This window comes from Mandrillus leucophaeus, unplaced genomic scaffold (genome assembly GCF_000951045.1).
Source record: "Mandrillus leucophaeus isolate KB7577 unplaced genomic scaffold, Mleu.le_1.0 Scaffold101, whole genome shotgun sequence".
NCBI lineage: Eukaryota > Metazoa > Chordata > Mammalia > Primates > Cercopithecidae > Mandrillus > Mandrillus leucophaeus.
In genome coordinates, this window is record NW_012098210.1 from 1,956,056 (window position 1) to 1,967,868 (window position 11,813).

Genomic DNA, 11,813 nt, shown 5'->3' on the forward strand with positions numbered 1-11,813 from the left:
GTTAGCCAGGATGGTCTCGATCTCCTGACCTCGTGATCCACCCGTCTCGGCCTCCCAAAGTGCTGGGATTACAGGCTTGAGCCACCGCGCCCGGCCCAAGGCCTCACTTTTTAAGTTACGTTATGCTGCGCAGAGTCTTCAGATTTCATTTATTTATTTATTTATTTATTTATTTAAGACGGAGTCTCGCTCTGTCGCCCGGGGTGCAGTGGCGTCATCTCGGCTCACTACACGCTCTGCCTCCCGGGTTCACCCGGGTTCACGCCATTCTCCTGTCTCAGCCTCCCGAGTAGCTGGGACTATAGGCGCCCGCCACCACGCCCGGCTAATTTTTTTGTATTTTTAGTACAGACGAGGTTTCATCGTTATTAGCCAGGATGGTCTCGATCTCCTGACCTCATGATCTGCCTGCCTCGGCCTCCCAAAGTGCTGGGATTACAGGCGTAAGCCACCTCGCCCGGCCCAGATTTCATTTTAGTCTACCAGGTAGTAGCAAATTATCCGAGGACATGCCCAAGACCATTCAGGTCAGTGAGCTGCAGAATCTAGTTCTGGAAAGGCGGCCATTCTTACTATTCACAGTGTAGAAAACGTGAATTCAGATTCCAGCAGCAACAAATGACTGGAGCACAAAACGCCAGCCACAGCTGGTGCTAACGCAGCTGGCTATCAGCTCCACAGGATGAAGCACTGTCCAAGGGTCTAATCAGTGAAGCATCACCCGAGACTGATGAACATAGTTGATATGAGGGGACCCAAAGTTCCCTGAGCCAAGACAGAAGAGCTGTGTCACGGTTTGCACAGAAAAAGAAAGAGCAACTATTCTTACCCATGGAAAGAAAAAGGGAGAAGGCCATCAATACTACCCTTAGGCTTGTGCAACCAAAAACTGCTAAAAATGGGGCTAAAGTATACATTCTATCATACTCATGTTTCCTGAAGACTCCGCATTACGAATGCTAAGCAACATACTGTAGGGCCTTGCTACTCAGTGTGTGGTCTGCGCCCCAGAGGCTTCAGCCTCGTCCGGAAGCTAGTTAGGAACACAGTATCTCAGGCCCCACCCCAGACCTACAGAATCAGAATCTCTAAGCGATTCGCAGGCACATCAAAGTGTGATGAGAGGCGCGGCAGAATATCTAACTACATTCTCTTAACAGCACCGTGAGACAAGTACTGTTACGATCTCCATTTCACAGAGGAAAAAAAACAAGGGTCAGATAAGCTCCTTGCCAAAGATCACAAACTCAGGAGCGGCGAGAGTCACTGAAGTTCTCACCAGTCAGGCCTGCGAGAGGCAATCGCAACCCCGGTCAAGAGCTGAATAAGGCCTCGGTGCGTGTCAGCCTTGGGCCGGCCAGGAGGACAGGAGGCACAGGCCAAGACCCAGGACGGTCGTGAACGCGGGAAGCGGCCGCCGCCACTCACCTGATCCTCCTGAAGGTGGGCGCCGCAACACCAAACCGGGAACGCAGCGGGCGGTGGCAGCGGCGGCAACACAGACACTCTCTCCTCTAGCGACTCCGGGCCTCACAACCCCACTTCCGGCCAACTGCCCGCTACTTCCGCCTGCTGCGCGAGTAACGGATGCGGCCGAGGCTCAAAAGACTTTGTCAGCGTTTCCCAAGGACATTTTCCACTGGAGGACGTTGTTGAGGAGACAGGGGGAGTCTAGGACCTGCAGAGGGAAAACACCTTCCTGAATGGATCGCTCTGGAAGTCATTAAGCAGCTTAGTCCCGGCGCTGTGGCTCACGCCTGTAATCCCAATACTTTGAAAGGCCAAGGCAGATGGATCACCTGAGGTCAGGAGTTCGAGACCAGCCTGGCCAAGGTGGTGAAACTCCGTCTCTATTAAAAATACAGGCCGGGCGCGGTGGCTCAAGCCTGTAATCCCAGCATTTTGGGAGGCCGAGACGGGCGGATCACGAGGTCAGGAGATCAAGAGCATCCTGGCTAACATGGTGAAACCCCGTCTCTACTAAAAATACAAAAAAATTAGCTGGGCGTAGTGGCGGGCGCCTGTAGTCCCAGCTACTCGGGAGGCTGAGGCAGGAGAATGGCATGAATACGAGAGGCAGAGCTTGCAGTGAGCCAAGATCGCACCACTGCACTCAAGCCTGAAAATGAAAATACAAAAATACAAAAAAATACAAAAATTAGCCGGGTGTGGTGGCGCACGCCTATAATCCAGCCTGGAGATTTCTCCGGAAGCAGGAGAGTCGCTTGAACCCTGGAGGTGGAGGTTGCAGTGAGCCGAGATATTGCTACTGTACTCCAGCCTGGGCACTCTGGGCCACAAAGCAAGACTCCATCTCAAAAAAAAAAAAAAAGTAAGTAGCTTAGACACAGGTTCGAATCTGAGGATCACCACTCAGGGTTTTATGGCCTTGGGGAAGCCACACAAATTCATTCTTATTATATTATTATTATTATTTTCATAGAGACGGGGGTGGCAGTGTCTTCCTATGTTGCCCAGGCTAGTCTCAAACTCCTGGGCTCATGCAGTACTCCCACCTCAGCCTCCCAAAGTGCTGGGATTACAGGTATGAGCCATCACACCCAGCTCACATAAATTCTCTAAGCCTGTACAGTGATAAAAACAATACATGTATTTATTTTTATTTTTATTTATTTATTTACTTATTTTTGAGACAGAGTCTTACCCCATTGCCCAGGCTGGAGTGCAATGGTGCAACCACGGCTCACTGTAGCCTCAACCTCCTGGGTTCAAGTGATCCTCCTGCCTCAGCCTCCTGAGTAGCTAAGACCACAGGCATGCACCACCATACCTGTCTAATTTTAACAATGCATTGATCAGGCATGGTGGCTCACAGCTGTGATCCCTGGTGTTTGAGACCAGCCTGGCCAACATGGCGAAACCTTGTCTCTACTAAAAATACAAAAAACATTAGCTAGGCGTGGGAGCAGGCGCCTGTAACCCCAGCTACTTGGGAGGCTAAGGCAAGAGAATCACTTGAACGCAGGAGGTAGAGGTTGCAGTGAGCTGAGATTGCACCACTGCACTCCAGCCCAGGCGACAGTGAGACTCCATCTTTAAAAAAAAAAAAAAATGCATGTATAATAGAGATGTATCTGTAAAGTGCTCCCAGGAAAAGAGCTAGTGACATGATGGATAGATGAGCCTGCTGAGAGAAATAGATGTGGAGTTGGAGCTTAGGGAGGCCAGAGCTATGGAGCATGAGCCAGGGCAACTCTCCATCACCCTAAGAAGGAGGGCTGGGTCCTACTGGGTACATATACTGACACAGCTGTCAGTACAGGTACCTAGACAAGAAAGAGACTCTACTAAGCCTCTACCTATCAGAAAGGCCTGGCCCCAGGCTGCCATTCCTGAGGGCACTTGAGATACACTGATCAGGGTCTTCATATCCTGTCAATGCCTTGGCTCTACCAGTCCACACCTCCTAAGCAGGGTGAAGGAGAGCTGAGAAATCATGCTCCCTCCAGGGCACTATCCTGTTGGGAAGACAAAATCAATGTAGGGAGAACACGTCCCTGCAAGGAGGGGCAAGCCTGGCGTCCCAACTCCTGATCTCTGGAGACAGTGCTGTTTGAATATCTGGAGCTCCAGACCGCAGACACCACTGCTTAGGGAGGGTTCTCTCATTCAGGCCAGACCAGGGCAAACACTATTCATTGTTATGACTCTGTCCTTGCCAGTAGAACCCAAAGAAAGCAGAGTGCCTACCCCCAAGGAATGAACCATGTTTGTTCCCAGGCAGCCATGACAATCCTTTTCTCTTTGTAATGCTCAATTTCCCATTCTCCCTTGAAGTGGGAGGAGCATGTGACTCAGTTCTGGCCAACAGGACTTAAAGGGAAGGGTCCTGGGAGGGCTCTGGGAAAGCTTTTACTTTCATGATAAAGTGGGGCAGCCTCAATGCCTTCATGGAGCTGTGGCAGCCACTTTGTGGTAAGGAGGGAATAACATGCTAAGGATGGGACAGTGGGAGGATGAAAATCTAGGTCCCCGATGATCCAACAACCATGACATCCACCTCCAGATTTCTTGTCAGGTTGGGGAAAAATAAACCACTCTTCGAGGTCCTTTGTGTTACTTACAACAGAATGCATTCTTGATTGTGGTGCTTTGAGAGGATGACAGAGGAATTGTTGTAAAGGGAAGCTCTCTGCTGTGCAGCACACTTGGGTCCCTTTTGCCTTCGGGGCTTCACCATTAATTGCAAACCTATTCCCATTCTTCACTTCTATCCATTCAACCCTCAAACATCTACCAGTTGCTGTATGGTGGCTTAGACGACCGCAGGCTGCATCTAGCTGTCCTGCATCATCTGCTTTCTGGCTAGCAGCTTAGTGTCCAGATTCTGAGCTGGAACGAGCTTGAAACCCCTTTGACAACGGTGTGAGCTGAAGAGAAAGCCCCACTGGGCAGATACGTGGCACCACAACTCTTCCCAGGCAACGTGGCAGAGCTTGGGCTTTGGGCCAACCTCCTAGCACGGCCCAGTGAGCACCTCCAGTCTCATGCCTCCTCTGGGAAATCTGTTTACTCCAGCTTTGCCTCCATCCCCCACCCAGGCCTCACCTCCCACACCTGCAAAGACATAAACAGGCCAAAGAATACCACTCGAGAGGCTTTTTCCATTTTATTTCTTTGGGAAAGGAAAACAAAAAGTCTTTCCATCACATATGGTAGAGATATATATTTATATATATTTATATATAATTTCTTTTGTGGTTGGACGTCCCAAAGCTAAGTCTGTTCATATTTTTTTCTAGTTTTTTCTTACTAATGCCTTCTCTTCTCCCTGCCCCTGTGGCCTAGGCCCAGGTTCTAGGGCAGGTGCAGTGAGGGGTGAATGGAATGGGCAGTGGTTGCCAGGATGGCCTCCCACCCAGCTCAGAGACCTGGTGAGGACCACCCAGAAGGGCTGTGCAAAGGGTCAGAGGCCACACAGAGGGGCACTCATGTTTTTGTGGGGGATGCACAGCTCATTAAACAGTCACCAGTCATGGGAGGAGGCTGGTCAGGGGCTAGGGGACTTGCTCACAGTAGTTGCCAGCTCTCTCCACCTTGCCCCCCAAAACTCAGTCCTGGGGGTGGGAGGAAGAGAGAGTGAAAAAGAGAGAAATACAAGGGCTGAGGGCCAAGCCTCCTCCAATTTTTATTGCTGGTGAATTAGAAATTTGCTTTTCCCTTCCTGTCTTGGGGAGATGGACTCTGAGAGGGCCCCAAGAGAAGTAGCTGATGTCGGCTGACCTAACCCCTCATGCCAGGCCTACCCTGGGTAGATGCTGAGCCACCTTAGGGCACCAGGAACCTCTCAGGTCAGCCTTGTTCTTCAAGGGCAATCACATCCAACTCTCCCCCCACCCCCAAAACAAGGGCCTCCGGCTTAGACTTGGGCCAGTGGAGCTGGGAAGTGGGCAGTGCACCAAAAGTCAAGCAGAATTTTCTACTGGAAGAAAAGGTGAGACTTTGGGGAAGAGGCTGCCTAGGAAGATGATGTGCTGAGCATGAAAGCAGAAAGAGGCTGGGGGAATAGAGTGCGGGAAGACATTGCAGACACTCGTCTGACCTCAGAAACTGGGTGAGGAGAGTGCCTGAGAGGCAGGTAGTACTTAATAGCTGTATTGGAGCCGGACAGTGGCCCTGGGTGTGGGGTCAGCCAAGCAGATGGGGCTGTTGCCCTGCGGGATCCTGGCCAGAAGGGCGAGGGTAGAGCCGAGAAGCCATCAGGCAACCCTTTCCAAGAACAGGAGGACAGATCTTCCCTGGGTGCCGGACTTCCAGCCCCAGTCCCCCGCTCCCGCAACACACACACAGGGACACACACTCACGACCAGGCCAGGCTCTGAGGCCTGAGCCCAAGAGATCTTGGGGGGAGGGGCTGGGCAGGTAGCCCTCTCAACCAAAGGCAGGCCATCTGCTCCCACTTGTCCTGCCAATCTGCCCAGGGAGGGAGAGCACTGTAGGAGGGAGAGAGGTCTGGAGCCCAGGGTCTGTCAGTCTCAGCAAACCCAGTGCAGGCCCCCTCAGGCTCCTTGGCCTAGGAGGTGAGCACAGAGAGCATCACTGGACACAGGGTGGCCCAACAGTAGCAGCCCTGACCCCCAGAAGGACTGGGGCACCTTATGGCACTGCAGGCCTGCTGCCTCCATCTCCAACAAGAGGGTGCCAAGAAAGGGAGCATGACTCCCCCACCACCTAGGATTGCCCCTGCTCATCCTGCCCTCCCCCTATTCCCTCCTTTTAGGAGGGTCCAAGTGGGCTGCCACGGGGGCAGTGCTGGAGCTGGAAGGGCAGGTGGGGAGGGAGGAACCTGGTCACAGCTGCTTAGAGAACCTCTTTGGTCTGGGGATACGGGGTCTATGGGGGAGATGGAGGGTAGGGGACACTGGGGACTGTGGCCTTTTGACAGGACATTTGTCAATAGGCCGAGTGCCCAGGTCGATCAGATTTCTGTGGACTCAATGCGCTCGAGGCGGGAGGGGGTCCAGGCCTTCTTCTCCTCGCCATGCTGGGGAGTGGGCGTGCTCGCACCCCCTGCGGCCCCACGCTCCCGCAGCCGGCGCTCCAGCTGCTGGTTGCGCTGGTACATCTCCACGTAGCTCAGCTGCAGCTGCTTCTGGTACTCGATCACCTTCTCCTTCTCCTCCAGCCACACGCGGCGCTCCTCGGCGAAGCTGGCACCCTGGCGCTCCCGGGCCCGCCGCTCAGCCGCCAGCTCGGCCTGCAGCCGCCCCACCTCCCGCCGCAGGGCCCGCGTCCCGCTCTCCCCACCAGCCTCCGCCTCCCCGTCCACGGAAACCAAGGAGGCGGCAGAGGCCACCCCGGCCTGACGGCGCATCTTAGCCTCGTCGCTCTCGCAGGTGGCCAAAGCATCCTGTGGCTCGGCCGGGTCCACGGGGGTCAGCGCCGGCTTGAGGCAGGCAGCAGGCAGCTCGCCCTCGCCCAGCTCCAGGCTGGCCTGCTTGCTGCTGAAGGAGTCCCGCAGGCTGAGCAGCTGCTCCTCCTTCTCCCGAAGCGAGGCCCGGCCTTCCCGCAGCTGTGAGCGCAGTCCCACGATCTCACTCAACTTCTGCGACACATCCGCCTGCGAGTCCTTCAGCTGCTGCTTCAGGAGGGAGATCTCACCAGCCTTCTGGCACACCTGGGCAGGAACAGGTGAGAGGAGAAGCCAGGTAAAGGCAGAGCTCTGCTCACCCCAACCCAGCTACCAGATCTGGAGCCAGGGGCACCAAGCTTCCTGGGGCTGCTGGCTCAGCCCCTCATCCGCAGAGACGCACCGGGTTACCTGCCTGGACTCACGATGGACATGTCTCACCCAGGGAATGGCCTCCGGTCCTCACAGGCACTGCCAGTTGATTTTGTCCCCCCTGCTCCTTTCACCACCCCCCACCCCCTTATGATAGTGAGGGGCAAATGCCCTGGGGTTTCCCAGAGGGACAGAAGGGAGGCAGAGGGGGGAGGCCCAGATTCCCAGCCCGCACCTCCCACTTAGTTTCCTCCATCCGGGGCAGGAAGTCTGCCTGCTCCTTCTGGCAGGCGGCCACCTTATCCTCCAGCTCTTCCCGCTGCCGCATCAGCCGGGCTGCCTCCTCCTGCAGCTGCTTCTTGTCCTGCTGCAGACGCAGCACCTGCAGCTGTAGGCCCTGCTGGGCACGCTGGGCACGGCGGGCCACCTGCTGTAGCTTCCCACTGCAGCCCTGCCGCAGCTCGGCCAGCTCCCGCTCCCACGCCTTCTGACGCTCCTCCAGTACCTGGGCCACGGCCGCCTCGCTCTGCTCCAGGCTGCGCCGCAGAGCTGCCACCTCCTGCTCCTTCTCCCACAGGCGCTCCTCCAGCTCCTGGATGAGTGCACTGGGCGAGGGCGGTGAGCAGGCCGCGAAAGGTAGGCCTCCACCTCCACCCTCCCCAGAGCCCAGGTGGCCTGGCCGCCCCATGGATGATGATGATCCACTCTTGCTGGAGGCCCGTCCACTATCGGAGGTCCCCAGGTCCTGGTAGCCCGACCCCCCACCACTGCTGCCGCCACTACCACTACCATAGCTGGCAGTGCCAATGCGGTTAATGTGGCTGGTGGAGGCACTGAGGGGCGCCAGGTGCTGGCTGTAGCTGGAGCTGTAGGTGGGCAGGCTCGTGAGGGAGTTCCGGCCTGAGTCTGAGAGGCCACTCCCACTCCCGCCCGCTGGAGTCATGGTCCGGGACTTGTCCAGTCCGCCTTTGAGGCCACCAGGGCCCTGTCGTCCCTCAGGAGTCCCATTGGTCTGCGGGGGGCACAAATTCTGCATGGAGTGGAAATTCTTGGGTACGACAGGCTTGAAGGCCGATGGCCGAACTAGTGGTTCTGAGCACTGTAGGAAAGGCAGGAAGGGGCTGGGCATCAGGATGAGGCCTTGGGCTTGGCCCAGGCTCTTCCCTCTGGCCCAGACTTGTCCAGCCCCACCTCCCACCCCTACTGGATCTCCATCCTGAGGTCCCCCATCTGGGGTTCTACCCCATGGCTCCCCAATGCCAGATCTCTGTCCTTGATCCACCCGCTAGACTTGGCCCCAGGTCCCCAGTCCATGACTCCCCAGCCCAGCCTCCATCCTGCCCCTACAACCCAACCTCCAAGAAGGCCCACTTTGCCTTCCTCTCTGGGTTGCCTCCCACCCCCAGAAAAAGGCTGACCTGGTCTAGCTTGCCAGAGGTGGCCAGGAGCTTGGGTGGGTGGCTGGGCTCACGATATTGTGGTGGCGCCTTGTCACTGCCACCACTGCTGCTGCTGCCACCGCTACTGCCAACCACGTTGCCACAGACATCAGTGTGGTCACTGCCCCGCAGATCACCATTGAGGTAGAGGGAGTTGGCGAGACCCTTGTCCTCTGAGGGGTAGCGGCCTGGCCTCTCCCTGCTGGCCCCACTGCCACTGCCTCGAGTGCCAGGGAAACTGCCCTGGCTGCCCCCTCCCCCTGTGCGGGTACCCACGCTCTTCATGGCAAATTCCTGGGCATGGGCCACCCCACTGCCCACGCTACCCATGGCCAGGCGGGGGTCCGGGGGTCCAAGCTCGGAGGGCCGTGGGGCAAAGGCCAGGAGAGGATCCCGCCCTGGGTCAGGGCGCACAGGCAGTGTCTCCAGCTTCGCCATGACTAAGCCAGGGGGGCACTGTGGGCACAGGTAGGAAGGCAGAAATAGGTAAGACCCTACTCCTACTCCCACCACCCCAGCCAAGTCAACCCAGCACCACTCTGCCCCTCAGTGTCCCCTTCCCTACAATGGGTACAAAAAGTCCTCAGGCATCCAAGGTGAAGGAATAGGGCTGGGATAAAAGAGAGAACTTGGGAATGGGGGTTGCCTGTTGCCCACCTGATAAAGCCCAACCCCCAGGGCTCCATGCACCTAGCCCCCAGCCCTTGCTCAGCTCAGCTCAGCATTTCATTCCTAAAATTCTGCGTTAGCCCCACCTCCGCCATGAGCTTCTCAGGTTCAGTGACCCTCTCAACTTTCTGCTGCAACCCCAGAATTTTGGGGTTCTTTATCCTGGGTCTGGGACCCTAACATCCGAACCTCACGGGCTAGGGAAATGGGGTTGGAAGGGGAGAGCAGTATCTGAATCCAACAGGGAACCAACCTCAGAAGATAGGGGAGAGAGAGAAATACACTCGTATCCAAAAATTGAGGATGGGGGTCCTTCCCAGCCCCCTAACCTAAGGTGTTGCAGTCAGGGCAGAAGTGGAAGCTCACTACCAGCGCAGGCTTCTCTCCTTGCCTTTCCAAAGGGTTGAGGGGCTGACGGGTCCTCAAGCCTGGGACCCTCCGAGGCCCGGTCTGCAGGGGCCATGTGCCTCACTCTCGCAGTCGGGGCTCGGCCCGAACCAGCTGCGCGGCTTTGGAGGGGCCGACTGAGCCATCCCGGACTGCAGTTTTCTCCTCTGCGAAATGGGAGGAATGAAGGACCTACCTTGCGGGGCTGCCGCGTGCCAGGCGCCCCGAGGCGGCGAGCGCCTGAGGAAACGGGAGTCTTGGGGAGGGTGGGTAGGCGGTGCGCATCTGGGTCGCGGGTGGGCGCCGCCAAGGGCACGCCCTGTCCCCCGCGGACGGATGGGGGCCGCGGCTGCAGTAGGTGGCAGGCCTGCCCGCCCCAAGGTCTTAAGACAGGGCTCCCTTCCCGGGATCAGTCCTCTGCAGAGGTCCCAGGGCTGGCTGAGGCCGGGGCAGGGGACGCAGTGGCGCCAGCTGCTGGCGCTGACGGAGCCTCCCTCTGGGCCTGCGTTTCCCACAGGTGGGCGGGGGGAGGGGAGGGGCTGCGCACCCAGCAGCACCCCCGAGGACCCTGCGCTTGCCGAACCCCGCTAAGAATTCACTGCCACCAGGAAGACTTCCTGGATTACTCCCCTCTCCCGCTCCCTGTGGACCTTGACCCTGTTCAGCTTACCATGAAGCCCTCTGAGACCTTCTGTGGGTGCACGTCCCCCTCCCCCAAGGCCGGCCCACAGGCGCAGTGGGAGCCAGGCCTCGGGTTACCCGTGCTCAGGGAGGCCCTGCTTCCTCGTTCCTTTGTCTCAAGTTCGCACCTGGGAACACCTGCCCCAGAGATCTGCATAATGCAGCCGGGCAGGAGCACTAGGCAGTGTCTGCCTCGGGTTAGACCCTCAAATAAGTGTGTGGGAAATGGAAGGGGGTGCCCTTCAGGCCTTTTCCCACTACACCCTGCATAAACCAGGCAGGGAGCCCTCCTTCCCTATGAAGTTAAGGGGTCCACGTGGCACCCGATGGCCCCACAGACCATCTTCTACCCAGATGCCCTATCCTTGGCCCAGACCAAGGATACAGCATCTGGGTTCTAATGCTGTATCCTTGGCCCAGACCAAGGGAACCTGACAAAACTGTTGTCCTTCAGGAGTCTTCTGGCCCCCACACCAGGAATGAGAGCTCTAGGTTGTTGGAAAGTTCACTACCAAGCTTGTCCACTGTCTTTGTAGAACTCCATACTCAGCATCTGTTCCCACAGGTGTGGAGAAGAGCACTTTGCCACCCTACTCCCTTGGACCTGTCTGTCCCCATAAGCAAGGGCCAGGACTAGGATGAGGACAGAGAGCCAAATGAAGGATGCAATCAGCAAGTGCACAACCCTGAGAGTGATAGCCTCCTTCCCTTTGTGCCTTGGGTCCCTCTCTGGCCTCACTCTAGTCCCTGCTCTGCCTCTACTCCCCAGCATACTCCAGCCCGCTATGCCTCAGCCCCGCAACCCCCTCCTACCTTAAGCATGGCCCCCTTCCCTTGCCATCTCTGGGTGCAATGTGGGGAGCAGCTGCGGACTGAGAGGATGAAGACTGAAAGGCCTGAGGCTTAGAACCAGTAGGAAAGCCTGGGCAGGGTTTGGGAAAGAACTGGCAAAATTTCATACAGATGAGGTCAGGTGGTGGGGACAAGGGAGAACTCTGGACTGGGCACCAGGGTGGGTGCGACACTCTTAACATGATAGGGCGAGACTGCTTGGGGAAAATAGTTGCTTTGGGAAATATCAGAGAAAGATACCTCTCAAGCAGTAAATGGAGACCAGGCAAGGTGGCTCATGCCTGTAATCCCAGCACTTTGGGAGGCCAAGGTGGGCAGATTACTTGAGGCCAAGTTCAGACCAGCCTGGCCAACTTGGTGGATCCCCATCTCTACTAAAAATAGAAAAATTAGCTGGGCGTGGTGTGCATTCCTGTAATCCTAGGTACTTGGGAGGCTGAGGCACGAGAATCCCTTGAACCCAGGAGGCAGAGGTTTCAGTGAGCTGTGATTGCACCACTGTACTCTTGCCTGGGTGACAGAGCGAGACTTTGTCTTAAAAA

The 11,813-nt window shown here is 56.7% G+C and overlaps 3 protein-coding genes across 8 annotated transcripts in view; all 3 read right to left on the reverse strand.

Annotated features, from left to right (window-relative positions):
• Nucleotides 1-1,569, reverse strand: part of FASTKD5 (FAST kinase domains 5) — a 13,624-nt gene extending 12,055 nt beyond the window's left edge. Inside the window, exon 1 of one of the 3 annotated variants that reach the window (XM_011974745.1) lies at nucleotides 1,429-1,569. The gene's annotated coding sequence lies outside the window, so the exon portion shown is untranslated. The remainder of the gene's footprint in view (nucleotides 1-1,428) is intronic. The other 2 variants (XM_011974755.1, XM_011974763.1) reach the window with 2 other exon arrangements.
• UBOX5 (U-box domain containing 5) overlaps nucleotides 1-1,582 on the reverse strand; it is a 58,308-nt gene extending 56,726 nt beyond the window's left edge. For all 3 annotated transcript variants that reach the window (XM_011974795.1, XM_011974787.1, XM_011974777.1), the window contains exon 1: nucleotides 1,429-1,582. The gene's annotated coding sequence lies outside the window, so the exon portion shown is untranslated. The remainder of the gene's footprint in view (nucleotides 1-1,428) is intronic.
• A 3,023-nt stretch (nucleotides 1,583-4,605) lies between these two features.
• The window catches only part of LOC105535642 (leucine zipper putative tumor suppressor 3), a 10,670-nt gene continuing 3,462 nt past the window's right edge, over nucleotides 4,606-11,813 (reverse strand). The window contains exons 2-6 of one of the 2 annotated variants that reach the window (XM_011974816.1): nucleotides 9,681-9,905; nucleotides 8,662-9,138; nucleotides 7,749-8,342; nucleotides 7,479-7,610; nucleotides 4,606-7,138 (exon numbers count right to left, since the gene is read on the reverse strand). In XM_011974816.1, the coding sequence (XP_011830206.1) occupies nucleotides 6,440-7,138; nucleotides 7,479-7,610; nucleotides 7,749-8,342; nucleotides 8,662-9,120 (1,884 nt within the window). In that variant the 5' untranslated portion in view covers nucleotides 9,121-9,138; nucleotides 9,681-9,905 and the 3' untranslated portion in view covers nucleotides 4,606-6,439. Of the gene's footprint in view, nucleotides 7,139-7,478; nucleotides 8,343-8,661; nucleotides 9,139-9,680; nucleotides 9,906-11,813 lie in introns of both variants that reach the window. The other variant, XM_011974808.1, reaches the window with a different exon arrangement.